General features: G+C 37.1%; 1 protein-coding gene across 4 annotated transcripts in view; it reads left to right on the top strand.

Moving 5' to 3' along the window:
- The window catches only part of LOC149540262 (uncharacterized), a 256,350-nt gene that overhangs the window by 22,287 nt on the left and 211,360 nt on the right, over nt 1-22,703 (top strand). For all 4 annotated transcript variants that reach the window (XM_089801404.1, XM_089801401.1, XM_089801402.1 and 1 more), the window contains exon 3: nt 15,564-15,722. In XM_089801404.1, the coding sequence (XP_089657530.1) occupies nt 15,564-15,722 (159 nt within the window). The remainder of the gene's footprint in view (nt 1-15,563; nt 15,723-22,703) is intronic.

Genomic DNA, 22,703 nt, shown 5'->3' with positions numbered 1-22,703 from the left:
AATATCAAATAGTACAAGAATCCTTTTATAGAAGGTATAGACATGGGCCTGCATAGATCAGAATGTATTAGTTCCAACGCTTTTTTAGTTTTGCTCAAATTATGAGGAAATGGCTTTTTAGTGTTTTTCTCTGAGGCACAACCTTTACATGATTCATTGTGAATATGGTCCTTTGGTGTTTAGATCATGATCGATTTATCGATCTATCCTTTACATGATTCAAAGGAACCAAAAATAATCTTGATCATACCTTAATAATCTCAGAACATATATATGTCTCATCGGTTGCAGACTGTGTAATGTACAATAGCACGCGTGTATGCATATATGCATAACAACGCGTCATCATGCTATTGTGCACATATACTTGCGTATGTGCTTCTCACAGTAATGTCAGACTGAAGCTACATGCATTAACAAGAACGACCGAGAGAGGAAGTAATTCTGGAAATCGTGGGAAATGAAGAGGAAAATCAAAGGGGGAGAGGTCTCAATCTAGAGGACCAAGAGATTGTTAGTATTGTGGAAAACTAGGGCATAAGAATTAAGATTGTTGGACTCAAAAGAACAATGAAGGAGATAAACCAGAAAGGAACAAGGAGGCAAATGTGGTAAGTAACAAATCTCAAGAGGATGCTTTGCTTCTTTCTTAGAAAGTGTTGATGATTCTTGGGTTTTAGATTCTGGGGCTTCATTTCATGCTACACCCCATAGAGGTTATTTTATAGATTATGTCCAAGAGGATTTGGGCTTGTTTATTTGGGGGATAATGAACCTTGTTAGATTGTTGGAAAGGAAAAAGTTAAGATTAAGTTGCAGAATGAAAATCATTGACTACTACATGAGGTAAGACATGTTCCAATGTTGAGTAGGAATTTAATTTCAGCAGGGCAACTGGGTGATGAGGGTTATGTAGTTACTTATAATGATAAAAATTGGAAAGTTTCAAAAGCTTCCCTTGTAGTAGCAAAAGGTGTGAAAGTAGGCACCTTATATCTTTGTACAGGTCATGCTGTTCCTTCTACTTTGATTGGTTCAGAGAAAAATGAATGTACAGGAATAGTTGCTGCAGTTGAGCAGGGAGAACCAACAGTTGCTATAGATTCTGATACGACGATATGGCACAATAGATTTGGGTACATGAGTGAGAAAGCTATGAAATTACTTCATTAAAAGAGAGTTTTACCATGTTTGAAATGTGTCAATATGGATTTCTATGAAAGTTGTGTGTATGGAAAACAAAAGAGAGTGAGTTTTGTGAAGAGTGGGAAGAAATATAAAAATGAGAAATTAGAGCTTGTGTATACAGATGTATGGGGACTAGCACAGGTATCTTTCCTTGGTGGCTCTCATTATTATGTTATATTTATTGATGATGCAACTAGAAAAGTATAGGTTTATTTTCTTAAAAATTTGATGTATTTCAAACTTTAAGAAATGAAAATGCTTAGTTGAAAATGAGATTGGTAAGAGATTAAAATGTCTCAGATTTGACTATGGTTGTAAGTATTGCAGTTAGGAATGTGAAGATTATTGCTCCACTAATGGTATTCATAGACATAAAACTATTCCAAGGATTCCACAAGATAATGAAGTGGTTGAACGCATGAACATGACAATAATGGAGCGTGCAAGGAGCATGAGGTTGCATACTGCGCTACCTCTAAACATGTGGGCGGAGGCAATCAATACTGTTGTATATTTGATTAATAGAGGTCTCTCTACTCCTTTGGGTTGTGGTATTTTAGAGGAAGCATGGACTGGTAAGAAGCTGAGTTATTCTTTTCTCATTACCTTTGGTTGTGAAGCATTTGCACATATTGACTCTGAAAATAAAACCAACTTGGAAGCTAAGTCAAAGAAATGTGTATTTGTTGGATAGGACATTGATGAATTTGGTTATAGGCTTTGGGGTTTTGAAAATCATAAAATTGTAAGAAGCAGGGATGTCATATTCAATGAGAAAGCGTTGTACAAAGATCTATTGTAGCAACATGAGAAGAAAGAAAATGATATGTAGTTTTGGATGATACTCAAAGGGAAGATGTTCTAGTAGTCCCTCATGCTCTGCAACAACCGCAACAACAAATACCACACATCCCAATGACTGTTGGATGGTCAACAAGGCTAAGTAGACATCCAGAAAGATTTGCTCCCTCTTTGTACTCTATTTCACTAACTGATGCTGGTGAACCTGAATGTTATGATGAAGTTGTGTAGGTGGATACAAAGATTTAGTGGGAGTCTGCAATGAAAGAAGAAATGGACTCCTTGCTGAAAAATCAGGTTTGGAATTTATGCAAGTTATGTGTAGGTAAGAGGGCTGTATAGAATAAATGGGTTTACAGGTTGAAAGAAGAAGATTAAAGTAAGAAAATATTTAAAATAAGGTTAGTTGTAAAAGAATTTGCATAGAAAAAGGGCATTGATTTTGGTGAGATATTTTCTCCTATTGTTAAAATGACTTCTATACATATTGTTTTAAGTATTGTGGCTACTGAAGATTTGCATTTGGAGAATTTTGATGTATGCCATGGTATGTACAAGGCTAGATATTGCACGTGCAGTGGGAGTTGTTTGCAGGTATATGAGTCATCCAGGGATTGAGCATTGGAATGCAGTGAAATGGATTCTTAGATATTGATTTACAAGGCTATGTTGACTCAGATTTGGCAGGGGATATTGATACCAACCAGAGTACTACAAGTTATGTATTTACTATTGGTGGAAAAACAGTGAGTTGGATTTCTCAATTATAGAAGGTGAATGCTTTATCCACTACAAAGGTAGAGTATGTTGCTGTTACATAGGCAGCCAAGGAGATGATATGTCTTCAGTTCTTCATGGCAGAATTGGGACACCCACAGAGGGATAATTATTTGCTCACAGATAGCCAAGGTGTCATTCATCTTGCAAATAATTCTACTTTACATTCAAAGACAAAACACATACAGTTGCGGTACCATTTCATTTGGTCAGTTTTGGATGATGGAGAGTTAAAGTTGGAGAAGATAAATACAAATGATAATCTAGCAAATATTTTTACCAAGGCAGTAACAAGGGAGAAGTTGAACTCTCTTTAGTTTTGGTTGGTTTTCTAGACTGAATAGAATAAAAGAACAACAGAGTCAAAGGTGGATTGATATTCCAGTGGGAGCTACAGGGTTTAGTGGTGCTATGATCAGTCTCCAAGTGGGAGGTTATGATTGTGGAGTTTGATTAATCTTCAAGTGAGAAATTGTTGGGACGTCGAGCCTAATCAAATTCAAAGGTTTATTTGGCGCGATTTTCTCCCCAAATTATTTCTACAGGGGTTTGGGGGCAGCACCCCCAAGATGGGGTCAAGGGGTAGAGCCCCTTGTAGGGTCGAGGGGCAACATCTCCGCAGGGGTTTTCGGGGGTAGTGCCTCCAAAGCCAAAAATGACTCTACCATTGTAAAAGGCTTTGGCTACTATTTTTCTATTGGACGACTTATTCTAGCTCTAATTTTGTAAGTGGCAAAAGCTTGTATAACATGGCTTAGGGTTAGGGATTTCATAATGTATGATGATATTGTAGCTTCTTGCAGTGGTATTGAGTTGTAAGGGATTGTAGATTGTAATCACTGGATAATAATAATATTGGACTTGCTGTCGGTGGATGTAGCCTAGGGATTGGATGAACTACGTTAAATCTTTGTGTAATGTGTTCTTTTCTGTGCGATCTATTATTTTCTAATATTGGTTATATTTGCATGTAATTGTTATTTCTATTCGTGGTTAATCCTAACATATGTGGTCCTTTTATTTCAAATGCATGGATGTGCAGAAACATCATGCTCTCTACACACTTGTAAGTTTGCAAATTGTCAAAACTTGCATCTCTAAGGGTCTTGTTGAGTGTCATCCTCTCCATACATATATTGAGGCCATCTCTCCCCCTCATTAGCCTTAGACTTTAGGGAATTTGAGGGAAAACTTGGCATTCAATCAATATAAGTTTTCTATTTAACCCCGTGATTTATTTTTGGCAGTGTTTGTTTGCAAGACAATTTTCCAATGATAGAGTTTTCTGTTGTTAACTTTCAAATTGCATTAAAGAAAAGAAACAAATATAAAGCATGATATTTTTCAACATGTCATAGAAAATAAATTGCTAATTGCAACCAATCTTCAATCAAACTTCTTCAATACTTAAATACTTCTTCAATACTTTTTCAATACTTGCACACAAATAATGAACACGAACAATACTCCTTTATTCGCATATGCCAAGAGATTACATACAGAGCATAAGATAAGATAGGATGATTTACAATGATCCCAGACAGGTATAAATACTTTTTGCTGAACATTTCTGAAGGGAGTCTGTTGGCTACATAACAATAATAATCTATCCGTTAGCTACAAAATACAAAATCTCTTACGGCATAACCTAGTCGGCTATAGAATGCAAAATCTACCAATGACATCATCCCCCCCAAAAAGAAAAAGTCGTCTCCGGACGACAGTTACAAAATATCCTAGACAAATTAACAAACAAAATATATAGTAACTGACGAACTACAACAAGATAGATCTGCTTCTGCCACACCACTTTCACATTCATCTTGTGCCTGCACCAAACTGGTCACCAACCCACATTGCATCTACAGCCACAATACTGTCTCCTTAGTCAAGCTGACCTTGATAGCCACCTGTGCTGCTTTCTTTGCTTCCAACTCCTGGGTACCCTGAGCCAAGTGTCACTGAATTGCCTCCGACTGGATGATCAACTCCTCCCGAGCTCTCTGTGCATTCACCAAGACAGCCTCATGTCCAACACCCACTCCAAATGCCTCTGGTACACAGACACTCCATGCTTGCAATAGCTCCAGGTCTCATCAATTGGTCACACTTTCCACGACTGATAACCGCAACGACTGGGGGTCTAGGGGCAATGCCCCTAGCGGGGTCGAGGGGCAGCGCCCCTCATCGCCAAGACCAAATTAGCACTTCCGAAGCCACACGAAACACCATTTTTGTGATTTTCTTTCGATCTCACACTCTTTCTGGCAACTGCTTGCATTTTCCACCTGTTTATGTCTTTCCCTTCCCCTTGGCATCATGCGTTACTCATTTTGAACTGTTTCAATCTGTTTTCGTTTTTTTTTTAAGGTTCCTACCTCTGCTCGTACGCTGTCCCTTACCTTCTTGTTCCAATTGGATAACTTCTTAAACCCACTCAAGATATAATGCCTGCTGGAACACAGAGTTAAGTCGCGGAGAATAGAATGGCTTGACAAGAATGTCCTCCAAAGCAGCCCGCGGAAAGATAAAGTAACTTGCAGGAAGGAGCAAGACATCCACTCACAAACACGTCTGTGAGATATGAAAAGCTTCCACGAGAACTACAAAATCATGTGCTTGGAAGATGAAAAAAATTCCACAGAAACTAGAACAACATCCGCAAGATAAGAACATCACTATGAGCGGGAGGACAAAAAAGAATTCCACAGAAGATGGACACAAACAGGCGCGGAAAAATAGAAGATGTCCGCGGGAGAAACAGTTGCGGGAAATAAAACCGTTCGTGGGAAAGATATAAGGCCCGCGGAGATAGAGACACTTCTGCTCTTCTTTTCCTTTTTTTTCTTTTCTTTTTCTTTTTCTTTTCTTTTTAAAATTTGACTACAATTGCTCAATTTTCCCTCTAGACCTTGCCAACCTACGACGATGAGGGAGATGTTCGGACTTGGCCATTCTGCGACGACGACGAACTCTTCTTGTGCATGGTATATCTTGAGTTTGCACCTATTCACTGCCTGAGGCACTTCTTGCCCGTCCAAGGTCCATAATTTTATTGCTCCATTGTCACCTACCTCCCGAATCTGGTATGGTCTGACCCATCTAACCTTAAACTTTCCTAGTTTAATTTTATTCCAACCGTCGTACTTGAGTACCAATTGCCCCGGCTGAAACTTGTTGAGTTTGAGATGCTTATCATGCCACGCCTTACATCTGTTCTGTGTCACCTCCGTGGCCCACTGCGCCTGCTATCGTCGCTCATCTAGATTATTTCCTTGTTGTCGGCATCCTTCAATTAATTTTATGGTGCGGTGTATTTTTTTCTTTCTGTGCAGTCCGTTCACCATGTACTGGACAATGAGATCTTTCTTTTTTCTAGGTTCGAACTGTATGTTCTTCCCCTCAGCTTCAGCCGTAACTGCCTTTCCTTCTTCCACTTCTCTGTATTCCTTCGGACATTCATTTTCTTCTGTTTTCTCACTTTTGTCGACCCTTAACATATTACAACTCGGAAACAGTTCGTAATCTTCTATCTGCTAGTGGAAAAGGCCATTCACCGAGTCTAGGTCGTCATTTGATCCTCCTAGTCTCAATACTCCTTCGTTCGGTTCCATTCTCCTCTTTCCTTCATCGTCACTTTTGCCTTCACCTTCTGAATCTGACGATGCTGCCTCCTCACCTACCATTTGTGTGTGCAGGTCAATTATAAATCTTTTACCTCCGCGCTCCATTGATAGGGTATTTCATTTCCAATCATGTTTTACTTTTGCTTGCACTAACCAATTCCATCCTAGAATAACATCATATCCTTTTCTTTTTAATGGAATGACCACGAAGTCCAATAAAAATGGCTGCGTTTCAATAGTTACTGGTTGCGCCCTCAAGGTTCCTAATGGTTTGATCCCATGTTGGTCTGTCGTGAGCAACTGGAATGTAGGTGGCCACAACGTCGGCTTTCCCAATTTCTTCCAGGTATCCTCCGGTAACACATTCACGCCGGACCCTCCGTTGACAATTGTGTCTGTCAGAACATTTCCCAAAATCCCCATCTTGACGACCACCGAATGCCTTCCTGTTGTGAGTACTAGAAGCATTGGGTTTGTTGCCGTCGCTTCATTGCTGTCCCTCTTTGTGTCCTCTGTTGCTTTTGGAAACGGTGTATAATTGAGAATGGCCGTCCGTAACTAGGGCATTGTGAGAAGGTCACTTATCTTGACCAATACCTCCTTTTATAAGATCTACCGTACGATGTTTTGTTTCGTGGAGTTCCTTGTCGGGGTGCCGGTGGTGTCTGTCAACTGAGATGTCTTTGCCTGCGATGCCTTTTCAATTTCCGACCGTGCTTCCCCCAATTTCCTCTTTTCTTCCACCGGGTCGGGGTACACTTTTTCTTGCCTCCGTGTAATTGCCAGAACCTCCTCTTCGTCAGTGCCAACAGTGATCAAATTTACTCCGGACTTTGGGCACTTGGCATCTTCATGATCGCCGGGTCCGCACCATTTGCATAATAATTTTGGTTTGTTTGCTGTTGTACAATCCCGGGCAAAGTGGCCCCACAAATTACATGCTCGGCACTGAACGATCGACCGTTTGTTCGCATCATACTGAATTTGACTTCGGCTGCCATTATTATTGTTGGCATTATTGTTGTTTTGCCCTCTGCTATTATTTTTGTACCCACCTGAAGTGGCACCATCAATGTTTGTGTTTCCATTCCCTCCTGACATGGAAGCTACCTGTGTAAGAAGCACCTGTTGAGGTCCTCTAGTTTTTAGATTGAAGGGGCATTCTTTTATGGAATGTCCCATGATTTGGCATATCTTGCAAAATTGATTCCTTGGACAGGATCCCTTTGCGTGACCTTCCGCCTTACATTCCGTGCACGATAGTTTGCTTCCCTTTGTTTCCTTCTGCATGTTTTTAAATTCTTTCATCATACGGATCATGTCCTTTTGTAGGGCGCGAACCTTCTTGCTACTGTTTTCATCATCACTGCTATCCTTTCCTGAGGACGCATCGTCATCTGAGTCGGAGGAACTATTCTTTTTCTTCTTCTTTGTCCTTTGCTCACTTTTCAATTTCATTGCTCTGTTGTATGCTTCTGTGTATGACGATGGTGACACAATTTTCATTTTCTTCCGCAACTTCAAGCGTAGGCTTTCCACGAACCATCTTTTCTAAAGTCCATCCGTCAGCTTATTTTCCATTTTACTTATCAAGTCTTTTAATTTCCTGACGTAGACGCGGATAGTTTCATTCTTCCCTTGCTTAGTAATGAATATCTCCGCTACAATCTCATTATCGTCGCGCAACAGTTGAAATTCGACAAAAACTCCTTTTTAATGTTATCCCAACTGTTTAACTTTTGCGGATTTGTATCAACAAACCAATCAATTGCGACACCCCATAGGGTTGCCGAAAATTGCCTCACCCATTCGTTTGCATCTGTGATGCCATTTGCTCTCCAAATCATTTCACATGTCTTACAGTGTCGGATGGGGTCGGTGGTACCATCGCCATCAAACTTTGGCAGCTTTTCTTTGGGTCCCGCCATCACTACTGGATTTTGTGCACGGGTGTTGTTCGGTCCTCCAACACTGGCGCTGTTAACTCCCACACTGATGGGCTGCACTCCCACACCGGCGGTCTGCACTCCCACACCGGCAGACTGTTCTCCCACACCAACAGTCTGCACTTCCACACTGGCGGTTTGCTCTCCCACACCGGCGAACTGTTCTCCCACATTGGCGGTCTGCACTCCCACACCGCACCGATGGTCTGCTCTCCCGCACCAGCGGTTTCAACAGCTACGAACTTTGGTGAAGAAGGATCTTCTGAAGTTGTCCCTTCCGAAAGTGTATCCTGGACGAAGAGTTCACTCCACGCTCTTGCTCCCTTGGCACTCTGAGCCGTGTGAGTCAATTCTCTTCCGTCTGGACTCTCTTTCCTTGGCGAATACAAATTCAAAAACTCCTCCCTTGCTTCTTCCACCAACTCCACCCGCTGTCGAGTCTCCTGTAACAATTCTTCCGCGCTTCTCAGATTTAGAAAATAATCAGATTTGGAATAGTCTTCAAATACATGAATGACTTTCTCAGAAATCTTTCAAACACTGTTGCAAGGCAATTGGTATGAAGGTCTTTTAGTTCTCTAAACTCCTATAAATCTGCTCCAGCAATGAAAGAACCTTCACCAGCAATATTAGGAATCCTGTAAAATTCATTCCATACCAAGTTTGACAAATGACTACTCAAAATGCATTACGTATCAAAGATGAAAACTCAAAAATTATACCTAGAATGATTGCAATCCAACCTCCAGTGATATGAGTAGAAATGTGATGACCAGTACCTCCAAAAATGCTTCATAACGTCTCCAAACTCAATCCACACACCATACAAAATTCCACTAACCCACATCAAAGAACTGAATATACCTTTATTTTATTTAACCCTACAATCCCAATAAGACAAAATCATTGAAAGATTTGGAGACTTGAAAACCAACAAGCTAGTGTGTGTTTTCACCATTGAAACTAGCTATCTAGTAGAGGGATTTTGTCCTTCAATTGGGAAAGTGTTGGCTAAAATTTTGTACGTCACTGATGATGACTTACAAAATTGTGACTTTAGGCAACATTTCATGAGAGATCTCTCTGCTCTTAGCAATAGGGGAGGCTCCCTTCTTACTGTAGGTGGCTTCAATAAGAACTTAAAGTACAAAAATGATGGTTCTCTTGATCAATTCCTTTTCTTTAGGAATGATTTGCCTAGAACTTTAAGTTTCCAACTTAACAAAAATGCCTTATTGCTACTATAATACCGGTGACCCTGGAATTGACGTAAAAACAACACTAGGGGAAGCAGTTTACTTTTTATATTTTTGAAACAAAAATAGGAATCCAAAGTCTCATGCATTCGTCTTGAATAAAGACTCAAACATAATAAGTAGTAAGGCACAAAGTCTCTTACTGGATCCTCTCAAATTTAAGAAAATCACTTACAATTGAAGCCCAAAATTTTCTAATCTAAGTGATTACAACCACTATTATCAATTACAATTTGTCCTCGTACAACACAAAGTCTTTAAATGTTCAAATTTGCTTTGAATGTAATAGGCAGCTCAAAGTTTGAACAATTAAATTCAAATCTCTCTTGATCAAAGCTCCAAAACTCGCAATCAATATCCAAAAAATGTCATCACATAACACCTTGAATCAGCACAAAGTTTGAAAGCAAGTTGCCTCTTTTATTGATAGCAATTTAGATTTACATCCAAGCACAAAGTCTTAGAGTGCACAAATAAACTGGCAAAATTTTCTTGCCTTCCAAAAAATCGTTACTTACAATGACCTCCCTCTTTTATATAGGAAAATAGGAGAGAGAAAGGTGGAGGGAAAAGGGGAAACTCTCAACCACCTTGACTTATTCTCCAAAAAACTTCTAACTAATTTGACTTATTCAAAGTTGCATGCCTAATGCAATTGCAACTTGACTACATGAGCTGATTGTACAAGGATATGTCATCTTGTGCTTACAGCATAATCTCTCTTTACATGTAATCTTCGTCATTCTACTATGAAAAATTAGTATCCTTGAGCCTAGCTAGGCAGATAATAAATGTGATAAGACCATTGATCTCCTCCTTGAACTCTAACCTTTGTATGCCTTTGGGGAAAGAGTGGGCTTCCTTTGGATCAACCCGTTGTTGTTAATGAACTTGATGTAGTAAGAACCATCTTTGTTCCACCGCTCCAAGGCATTTTGTCTTGTGATGCTTGTGACAAATGGAGCATGAGGAACATGAAAAATCTGATCACTAGTCTTTGGATGAAGATTAATGATGATATTGCCGTCTTAGTCCCTGACAGTTCTACAGTTTACATTGAAATGTCTGGCACATGGAAGGATGAACTCGGGTTCATGAGCCATTACAGGAAATGGTAGATAGCAAATGAATATTCATTGACTCTTATGAGAAAATCTTCCGTATTCATGTGTGCTACATCTGTATCTCGAACCTCATCATTTTAGGAGGTTACTTGTGATGGTGGGATGGAGTTGTGGTACTGGTCATATTGGTACTTCACCATTTTCTTATCTTTTCTTTTTGCTAATGCAAGATCTTTTGTCATTGCAGAGTGATGTACCTTTGCAACTATTATATAAAAGTTCCATAGTGTAAGAACATCATCATGTGAGGAGTCCATAGAAAGCTTTTGCTTTGTAAAAAGATGAATTTGGGCAAAGTATGAATAGGGAAAGTGTATGTGATGCTTGTAGAGAGCTAATGAACAAATGGGTCAAGCTTAGAATGGCTAAAATAGCCGAAAACAAGATTTTTGAAGTGGATTGTATATGCGACCAACGAACTTCGAAATATGCAAGTGAGGGTGAAGTGTAATGAAATGAAAACACAACATGCTTAAATAGGTGTAAGTCATACTATGTATTAGGCAAGCATATGGGAAATTCTTCTTCAGCCTTAAGGCAGCCATATAGAGGTACATGGAATGTATGATGGTGGGGTTCCCACTTGCAGTCTCATGAGAGGAAAATGGGGACTTTCTTCCATATTAGAACAGGATTTTATCCTTGACTACATATGCAAGCAAATGAGACCTTGCATATGCAACTTAGAGAAGTAGACAAAATAATAGAAGAAACAACTTGACATAGACAAAACAAATGCAAATCTGAAAATGGAAATGATGAAACTTGCATACACAACATAACAAATATATACAACAAAAACCTTATGAAAAATAACAAGGAATCATACCCTTTATCAAGAGGCAAGAGAAGTCGTCGTTTTAAGCACTCGTGAAAAATTTGAAAATGCAATCAAAGAGATTTCTTGGATTTAGAAAGATTGTAAGATGAAGTGTTAAATAGACTTTGAATCTTGACTCGATGCTTGCAAGAGATGAGTCAAAATTCGTAGTTTGCCAAGTGTAGGAAGTTAGAGCAAAAAATTGCATTATTTTATTAACTGTTTTGACCAAGCAATGTGCAACATGCAAAGAATTTGGAAAATGCCATCCAAGGCATATCAAGTGATTTAAAAGACTTGAATACAAGCTAGGAAGGATAGGAAATGCTTTTAAACTTACCTTGATCCAAACACTTATTGTTTTAATGGTGCAAATCGCTAAAAACTAGGGCATTTTTGAATAAAATCGTGCCCTAGGTGGGTTGAGAAATGAAGAAAACACTCAACAAATTCCCCTTTTTAGTAGTCCAATGTGTTCTTTGGGTATTTTAGGAAAAATGATACATAGATCATAAAAAATGACCAAGAAATGCATTTGAAGGCTGAAAAACCTGTTTTTGGAGAAAAATGCCCAAAAAACTAAAGTTTTGAGAGCAAAAAAAATGTGTTTTTGGGATAAATATCGCCACTTCAAGGTGTTTGATAAAAAAATCTCATATTATGAAGTAAAAATAATTTTTGGTTGCATTTGCATGTGAAAAATGTGCCCAAAAACCTATGTTCCCTTGAGTTTTTAGGACAGGGATGACAGGGGACAGCGAGATGGGTTTCTGGGATGGTAAATGTTTTTGTCGATTTTGGGGACGGGGGGGGACGACAAACAGGGATGACAAAAGTGACATTTTTGTTTTTTAAAAAATTTTTGTGTTAAAAAATTGGGGATGGATGCAAGTCTACAATGAAGTCTCTGGGATGGGGACATCCCTGTCCCCGAAACATTGGCTTTTTTGGGGGGATGCATCCGCGGGGAACATAGCCAAAAACCCTCCAAGCTGCAAGTTAAAAACCCTCAAAATGTAAGCTGCAAGTTAAAAACGGGATTTCTTTGTGCAAATGCATATATTATAATGCATGCATTGTGTTCCAAAATCGCCACTTTGTGTTTTTCATTAAAGAGTTAGCAAAACGCACTTTTGGAGACCATTTACATGTTTTTGAAAGCCATGGAATTGGGCAAAAAATTGCCACTTTGCCTTGGTGGGGTTTTAGAACATGAAAACATGTTTTAAAATGCATGTAGTTGGGCCAAAAAAATACCACTTTGGCTTAAGCTAAGTGAAATGGGTTTTTAAATATTACATACATGTGCAATTGGATCAAAATCGCCACCTAGTGGATTTACATGTTATTAGAGCATGCATTTTAAATTAAAAAGTCCATTATGTAGCAACTTTAAAAGATGTATATGTAATAGGTTAGAAAAACCCCATTTAAATGCATTAATATATATAAAATAAACTTATACATCCAAAAATTTATGTAGATGGATTAGATTTTGCCATTTACATTGATTTAATAAGTTTTAAATATGCAAATGCTATAAAAAACACACTTAACTCATGAAAAAGTTATTGCATTGAAAATGTCCATATAAATTAATGTTGGGATGTATCTTTTATTGGAAGTGTGTTTTCACATAGTGATTTGTACGTTGATGTATGCAATGTGTAATAAAAATCTCACTTTATGCACTTAAGTTGTCTCATGTATTGATATTTAATATTTAACTATAATTTTTAATAAAGTAACATGAAAAATAGTCTAGAAATAGGCTATTTTCATGAAACATAAAAAACTATGGTCAAATCAACTCAGAATGAATTGAAATTTTAAAGTGGACCACAAAATCCACTTTAAATATTAAATGTAATTTTAGGTCATGCAATTGCCAACAAAGAGCCCACTTTTATGAGTTTTTAATAAAAATATGTAGTTGACTTGAAAAACCTCACTTTTCCCCTGGTAACTTGAGCTAGACAACTTCGATTAGGACCCAAGTTAGCTCAAATCGAGCATATGCCAAGGGCTATTCAACTAAGACAAAAAAAAAAGAAAAAACTATTTACAACACAGAAAAATAAAGAAAAGACGTGAAGGTTTACCAAAAATCGAGTGTTTGCAATGTGAGAAGAAAAACTTTTACCAACAAACAATTGGGGATAATTTCAACGAAAAGCCTTCAAAAGGACACATGGACAAGACTACACAAAGAATAATTTAGAGATAATGAATTGTTTTCATGATACCTCATCAATGCATTAAAACAATGAGGATGCGCCTATGAATCTATGAGAAAATTCTGCAGGGTTGCCTCATCAATGCATTAAAACAATGAGGATGCGCCTATGAATCTATGAGAAAATTCTGCAGGGTTGCCTCAATTTTGTGAAGCCAAAATTGAGGACAACAGAAAGATGAATCCTAAAGCATTCCAGCTGCATAACCTTAAGTTGTCAAAAAAAAGCTTATCATATAAGAGCTCAAAAGGAGAATATAAAGAGTGAAGGAGAAATTAGGGCAACCATCTTTAAATTTGACAAAATTTCCCTCCAAAATTACATTTCAAAGCTGATGAAAATAATCCTCAAAAGGGTTGAACCTTTTTGGAGCTCTGAAAAGAAACATGTAAATTTACGTTATTCTCCTCATGTCATGGTGTCACATTTGGGGAGCTTAAATAACAGACTTTTAAAACATACCATATCTCCTCATCCTTGATACCACCATAGGATGTCTAACCGGGCTCCTTTTAAAAACTACTTAAGTTGTCACTTTTTTTAAGGAGTAGCACAAGGGGTACACATTTTTTAACAAGCAACTTGAAATAAAATTCCAACCTCTGGGAGTAGCACAGGGATAGCTTGTGAATTTCTTACAGCATTGGCTACAATGTCAAATAAATTTACACCTCTAGGATTTTGTGCAATCATCTAGAAATGCTGCTGAAGAGGTGATGCTTCAAATCTCAAAGACCTATCTTTTCTAAGCCATTGAACTGGAACCACCTGCTGCCATTATGATAGGTACGAATTTCTTCAAGCACTATGTTTTAAAATAAACAAAATAATAATAAACAACAATAGAACAGTAACATATGTTAAACATTCAGTAACAATTATAAAGCAGTTGAAATGTTTTTTGAAAATTACAAAGCCTGGACTTTTTTTGATAAAACTTGCAACAGACTCAATTAAACTTACCTTTGAATGTTTAATTTCCTTGGTATAAGCTATTTGTTTCTTGTATCTTTTTTAATCCTTCACAACTAAAAAAAAGCAGGCTCAAGGAACGAAAAGTGAAATGTTGGAATGGCAGAGGTAAACATCTTTAGCACAATTATATTTAGAAGAACTCTTGATGACAGACATAGTATTTGTATTTTGTCTTTATGTTTTGAGGTTGTGTATAGGCTTTTGGAGCTATTTTTCCATTTGGGATATTTTTTTTGTTTTAAAATTGTGTAATTTTTCTCCTAATAATTTTTTTTAGCCTGTTTGGTCTGTGGGTATGTCCAAGTTTTCCCAAATTTGTCTTGGGCATGTTTAGTCCAGCCACTGTGCCCTACACAAACACAAGGTGATCTTGTTGCTGGACTAGGATCTGGACCTGTTCAGGCTGAGTATGGGGGCCATGAGAAGTGAACTGACTTTATAGTTGATTAACTGAAAATCGCTATTCAGAAGATAGACATGTCACGAGGATAATTATATACAGTGAATACAATTGATATGGGATGAGTTGTAAATAGATTCTCCTTTACTGGCCGCAATGAAGTTAGTTTTCTTCAAGAACTGTATCTATAGCACAGTGAAACTATTTGTTCATGTCTTGATGATAGTACATTTATAACTTGTAAAGATAAATATTATATTCACAGTTCAGAGAGATACTTGGCAAATTTTGCATTTAAAATTTGCCTATTTCATCTGTGTTGTGCCTAATAATGCCAATGGGTGATGCAAACAGATTAAAGTTTTAATATGTTTTAACTTTTATATTATCTATTTCACTGATTAGTGGAACAGGTAACTTGTTTTGCAGAAGCTGGAGGTCAGCATGTGGTTGGAATGGCCCGAGCAGTTGAATGTTTAGGTATACGTGGTTGCTTAGCACAGTCAGTGATGGATGCTGGTGAGGGTCTACCAGTATCCTGGACAAGACAGACAGCCAAATCTTGCGTACAGGTACAAGATAAATATTTGAAAGGATCATTTAGGTTCTGCTAAAGATTTTTGTACATGGATTTCTTAATCTAATTGGCATGAAATTCTACTTACATTTTCAAACACGTGCTATAATTGAATTCTTTTGGTTAAAACTCAAAGAGTTGCATATTTTATGGCAATCGTTTAGCATATTTCTATCCCGTTTATCATTTTGGCAAGTAGTTTCTATTTGACCAGTGGAAGGCTTCTGCAGTATATTTAGGGTCCCCTGGTACACATTGAGATAACCTGCAAAATAATTTTTCATTATTTGAATATTTTTGGCAGAAATTTATACAACTAAATGATTGCTGTGAAATATGCCATTATAAATGCAGTTGTAATTCTTTTACATGTGGGACTCGAGCCTTTCATGTACAACTGGAGATGCTATCAATAGTCTTCACCTCTTGATTTGTAGTCTTTCCTGTTCCATTTTAACTAAGTGAAAACAGTACTAGAAGATTTGAGAAATCAAAGGATATTCTTGATGGAATTTGAGAGAAAACAACATACTTAAAAATATGAAGGATCCATGAGAAGGCTTGATGTGATTTTTTAATATACACAAGAAACAACAAAGATTCCCTAGTGGAGGGAAGAAATCATGAGCATCCAGAGGATTTCTTTTTGTAATAATAAAACTTATGACAATAATGTTGTTGTTTGAATCATTGAACTTGATGTGTATGAATTTAGCTTTGAGATAAATGAGAAGCACAGACATCTTGTTTTCCAACTGTTTTTTAGTGCCATTTTTAACCACAGATCCATCTATGTTCTGAATTCATGGGCATTCTGTACTCAAGAAATGAATCTAGATGCCTTAAGCTCCCATCTTGTCTCCTGAAGTGAGTAATGTGATTGTTTTATAATTTGAAACATCTTAGTTTTCAATAATCTGGTAGTGCTTGCCAGCTAAATGACCAATTGTCTATGAATAATCTTACAATCATGTGAGGATTGTGATATGGCCAAAGCACATTTGAAAAATAACTGGTTAATAACCCACACGGAAATCATCTTTCCGATCTAGTAGGTTATCTTACTATGCAATTTTATATATAAATGAGGGTAAAGAAAGAAGAGTATTGCTGGTTGAAATGCTCTGTTTAGTGGTTGAATAAGCCACCAGTAATCTCCAGAGGAAATCTAAACTAAAGTTTTTGAATAAATATTAGATGGAAGAAATCCATGAAGTTGGACCTACATTCTGTTTTATTGATGAGCTCAGTGAAGAGGTTTATGAAAATTAAATCAGAGAGACAAAGCTATGATGCTATTCCTGAACAATTTTCGTAATATCATGTCAAAGTTACATAACTAACTAGTAAGTTAAAAGGGGCCCAAAAGATATTAAGTTTCAGGGCTGTACAACAAATAATTTAATTATAACCGGGACATAAAAATTTCCTCCGGAAATTGAAGTTCATTTTAAAGAATCCAACTGCATGAAGCATTCATCACTTCAAGAAGTTCAAGATTCAAGTTTGTAGGTATAATCAAGTTCAAATCATGGCAGTGAGAAAATTTCCAAGAATGAAGATGTAGAAAATTTGATGAGATGAAGCAATTTGGGAATTTACCATCAAAATTGAAGGCTTGATAATCTTGAGTATCAAGAGATATCTTCTCATCACCAAAAGATTGATCAAGTCTATGAGATAAGGATGCCAAGGTGGCACCCACTTGTCTTTGACCAATCTAGATATTCCAGTTCCACATGTTTCAATCATATCGTGCCAAGTGTACAATTTTCTCATTGGCTTTCAAAAGCATTGTGATTTCCTTATTGGCCCACAAGGTGTTGTTCTCATGCAATTGGATGATGGGGTGGCAACCCTAATTAGGGTTTGTAATGGATAAATATTGGCCCTTGATCCTAAATTGATTTTGGCCCTTCATTCTAATGAAACTACTATAAAAGGTCAAGGCCTTTTCATTTGTAACAGTTAGCAAGTTAGCTAGTAGTAGAAGTAGAGTAGAAGAGGAGGCTTGATGAAATTGTTGTCATAATGCTATCAAATTAATAGATGATTCTTTGTTGGCCTTTATGGTGGATTACTTAATAATATTGCTTCTTTGAAGTATTGTATGGTTTCTTCTATTCCCTGCTTTGATTATGATTTTATTTCATATTAATTAGTATTAGATGGATGGAAGATATTGTTGAATGGTGATTAGTGGTGAAGGTAGTTTCCATACCCTTTGGTGCTTGCTGATTGTAAGTAATAGTGCAAGGGTAGTCCAGTCCTAAATTGCAAGTGTTTAACTTCTATTGAAGATGTTCGTTTAGATTATGCCTTCATAGGATATTTGGATGAATGTTGACAATATGAAAATCATTCTCGATTCATTAGAAGCTAGCACCTTCCTATGCCTAGTTGATATGAAAAGCAAGGATTGGTTAGAAGCTCACCATTTTAGTTGTAGATAAAACCTCGATGGCACATAGAACCATGGTTGAAGCCTTGATGATGGATAGAGCCTCGACAGTGAGCAATGTCTCCATGGCGACAAATGTAGCGTCTCCTCACATAATGCATCACCCTTGTCATCCATTTTCTCCCACTTGTGCAAATGAGATATTAGTTTTTCTTCACAATGCTTGAAAACATTATTGACCAATCTATATGCTACTGTAGAGGGGATGCATTCTAGATTACGAACAACCCATAATATAGATGTGATGGGCTGGGATATTTCATCCATCTCTTCAATGCACAAAATCATAAGACTCTCCATAGTAACTGGAATCTTACTATCATGATATTCCTTGATGATGACCAAGAAGTGATGAAACATATCATGGACCAAATTTTGCAATTCGAGATCTAAGAGGAGGTTACTTTGGCATTTGCACAATTCTCCAATATGGTAGATCTCCTACCAAAAGGGTCACTACTGAAATCATCAAGACTCCGAAAGTTATCAACTATCAAATGCAATATCTCTATCATGGTGTTATCATCATATAGTGCTGTAGGAATCAAAATTCTTAAGACCTCACTGAGACATGCTGCAACTACCAACCTTTTTTTTCCTATCATGGTGTCTCAAAAGCTTGGGTTGACTTGAGGCATCCTTAATCGGTGAGAGGATTCTCTGTATAAATCTTCAAGGTAATACGAATTGGTTCACCTTACACAAACATACTTCCAATATATCTAATGGAAGATCAACACCCTTGTTGAGCTCTTTGCCAATTTTTAATAGTGCCTTCAACCACCACTCTCCATTGCTGTTCAATGACATAGTGTGATCCAAATACCAAAATCTCTCAATCATGCCAGCAGGCTGGCAAGATCACCAGCTCTGATACTACTATGATATTGTGAAGGCGAACTCAACCTGAAAGGGATCCCGATCGAAGGGAATCTCGTCTCAAAGGGGATCTCTTTTCGGAGGAAATCTCGACCCAAAGGGAATCTCTATCTAGAGGCAATTTCAATCCGAAGGGATTTTGATCCGAAGGGAATCTCAGTCCGAAGGGAAACTAGGTCCGAAGGGAATCTCGACTTAAATGGGAACTCGATCTAAAGGGGTACTTGGTTCGAAGGGAATCTTGACCCGAGGGGGAACTCGATCCGAAGGGGATTTGGTTCCGAGGGGAAACTTGATCCAAAGGTAAACTTGATCAGAAGGGAATCTCGGTCCGAAGGGGATCTCGGCTCAAAGGCAATGACTTCTCGAAGGGGATCTCGACCCAAAGACAATGACTTCTCGAAGGGAATCTTGACCCGAACGCAATTGCTCTGATACCATTGTAATGTTTCGTTTCTGGCTTAGTACCCCCAAACTCGGTAGGAGTTTCCAAAACCGTACATTGCGATCAAATGTTGTCTGTACAAAGTATGATGTATTGGCCGTACGGTGATGCCTAGGCCTGTCTGGCCATACGGTGCAGAGAGACCATACGATGAAGGGGAAGCTGACCGTATTGTGGGGGTCTGAGTTTGCCGCACAGTGAAGGGGGTGAAGAGCTGACCGTACGGTGTAGGATGCAAAGCTGTACGATTTGGAAGAAGGTTGTACAGTGCAAGAGGCAACCACACAAAATACAAAGGGGCTATGTGGTAGGCAATGGGGAGTGTTGTATGGTGGAAGGAAGGACTATGGATAGCATACGGTGGAAGGAGGTTAAGCAGAGTATGGTTTTAAGTATAACAAATGAAGGTAGAGATTTATAATTACCTTCAGCCTGCCAAATGAGATACACAATAAAGATTGAATAGGCACAAAACATTAATAACCAAGCTGATATTATAGTTGCAAATAATGATGGCGCTCAAATTTGGCAGATCCGAGCCAAGTAATACAGATGAAATAGGGTGAGGGTTGAATCCCACCGTAACTAGAAAGCCAAGTAGGGAAGATCTCTCACTTTCGAAATGGCGAACAATACAAAATTCCAACAGGAATTTGCATACAATAAAATAATTCAAATCGCATACGAACTACTACCTACATGCCGTGCTTAAATATCCTTTGGAGGAACTCTCGAGGGTTTACAAAGATAGCCAATGGCAACACCTACGGAAACAATTAAAATAAAAATGGGTCTGAAATATACTAAATCAAACGTAAGCACAAATACAAATATTATTAACTTGGGCCGCATATTAATTAATTGAAGTAACTAATTAAAGGTCCTTTTATTATATTATTTAAATTTTGTGACCAATTAATTAATTAATTAAATTAAATTATTACATTAAAATTTGGGGACATGACATTTCAAACCACAATGCATATTTAAAATAGAGTGTATATGCTATGAGAAAGCACATATAAATTCAAATCCCCAAAAGGAGAGAAGAAATCATGTTAAAATGCAAGCATTTCGTGAAAATTGGGCTTTTCCAGCCCATTTATATATTTAAAAAGACTTCTCCAATGCGAATTGGGATTTGCAAAACACATTGCATATTGCGTATAGGCCTTTCAATGCAAATCACACCTTTTGGGCTTATTTACATGTTTTTAAAACACATTTAAAGTGCAAATCGTTGTTTACAAGGTGGAATGCATATTTTAAAATACATGTAAATTGCAGATCGCACTTTTCCAAATCACACTTTTCCAACCCATTTGCATGTTGCATTTTGCATAAAAAACCAAGTCTAGAGTTGGTTGCACTTTTCTAGGTGGATTACATGTAAAAGAGCAAATCGATGTTTACAAAATGAAATGCATATTTTAAAATGCATGTAAAACTGCCCAGCCAAGTTGTTTTGATGAGAAACAATTAGTTTTGCATGCCAAATCGTGGTTTCTAGAAGCAAATACATATTGCATATTAAAAAATATGTAATATGCAATATGCAATTGACTCAAAAAGGTGCGATTTACTTCTTGGCTTGATGAAATACAAGCGAAATCACACTTTTTGGGTGCAATTACATGTTTTATAACTTGCACAACTTATTGTTTCTATTTAGAACATGTTTAATTGATTTACTTAAGTGAATCTCACTTTTTTGGGTGCATTACATATTTACACAACATTTTATGTGGCATTTGTAAATGGGTTAAGAAAGTGAGATTTTCACTTAAGTGATTTAAAAATTAAATTATAACAATAAAGTGCAACTCAACATCAAATTAGATTAAAATGTGCTTTTTATAACTTAAGTAATTTAAAAGATCAAATAGTGCAATTATATAACTTAAAAACATAATATAAAGTGATTTTAAGTCATATATTTTAAAAAGTGCAACGTACCATCAAAATATAAGGTCTAATATTTAAAATATGCAATCGGGATTTTAAAACCCGATTACACATGCACTTAAACCTTAATAATTTTTGATTAACAGCTCCGATTAGGTCCCAAGATAACTTGAAATGAGGGTGTGGTCAAAAGCAAGACATTGACAAAGAGAGGAAAGCAATCCAAACAAACACGCTAAAACAAAAGAAGACTTTGAAGGCCATGAAAATCTAGTATATTCTACTAGACTTGAAAACAAAAATGACTTGATGAGAACCTTCAATTAAAAGACTCGCAATATGAATTGGAAAGGATTATTTGACCAATTATAGCCAATCATATAGTGAGTTAACTTAGAGAGATATGAAGCTTAATTGGCAAAGTTTTGTAGTGTTGGCTGCATTTTGTGATGACAAAATGGACAACAAAAAGCACTTGGAGAGGAGATATTGATTTAAAAACCATTCAAGTATTCCTTACAAGCTTGCATTAGGTGACTTGAGTCGCTGATTAAGCTACATCTAGTACAATCCAAGTCCATACATGATTACTTCCATTCATAGTCAGCAGTAAAACTAGTGGAAGTTAGCAAGTTTAAGTTGAAGTTGAAGTGGAAGTTGGAAAATCAAAACTATATTTTATTGTACATTGTGAAGACAAATCTTTACAAGTCCAATTAGTTGATACACATTGAATGAATAGCTTAAGTCTCCTAAGTGATTATCAACAAATCACATTATTATTGAGCGAGTATGAAACAATTGAAAAGAATCTTGAAGTCATTTCATGCCCTAATGTTGCAAACTTAGCATGAGAGATGACCTTATATCAAGAGAGGATTGAATGTTTAGTGCTTTACTCCAAAATGCTGGATGTTTGATTCGACATGTTGTAATGGAATAAAACTCACATCAACAAGTATGACTGAGAACTTTGCCCTGATTAGTTGGCAAAATGACCTAACATTTTGCTTTTTGCCCGTGTCTATGTTTTTTCCTTGTTCCATTTATTATTCAAGTGTAATATTATCAACTTTTTGTCCCTCGCTAAATATTTCTCTTTTTGCAACTAGTGAAATTCATTTCAAACTTCATCAAATTCCATTTAAGTATTTTTATTATTATTTTTATAGGAATTGAAGAGTTGTTTAAGAGATTAATATTAGGCTGTTTTTTGTTTAGCATACTTATGATATGTGGTATACTTAATTTAATTTTTCGAAAAATATGCATGTATATATGATTTG

The sequence above is a fragment of the Cupressus sempervirens genome, chromosome 9 (genome assembly GCF_028749045.1).
Source record: "Cupressus sempervirens isolate cs-2001-9-10 chromosome 9, ASM2874904v1, whole genome shotgun sequence".
In the NCBI taxonomy this organism is placed as follows: domain Eukaryota; kingdom Viridiplantae; phylum Streptophyta; class Pinopsida; order Cupressales; family Cupressaceae; genus Cupressus; species Cupressus sempervirens.
The sequence above is the reverse complement of the archived record's forward strand: the minus strand, read 5'-3'. Positions and strand labels throughout refer to the sequence as shown.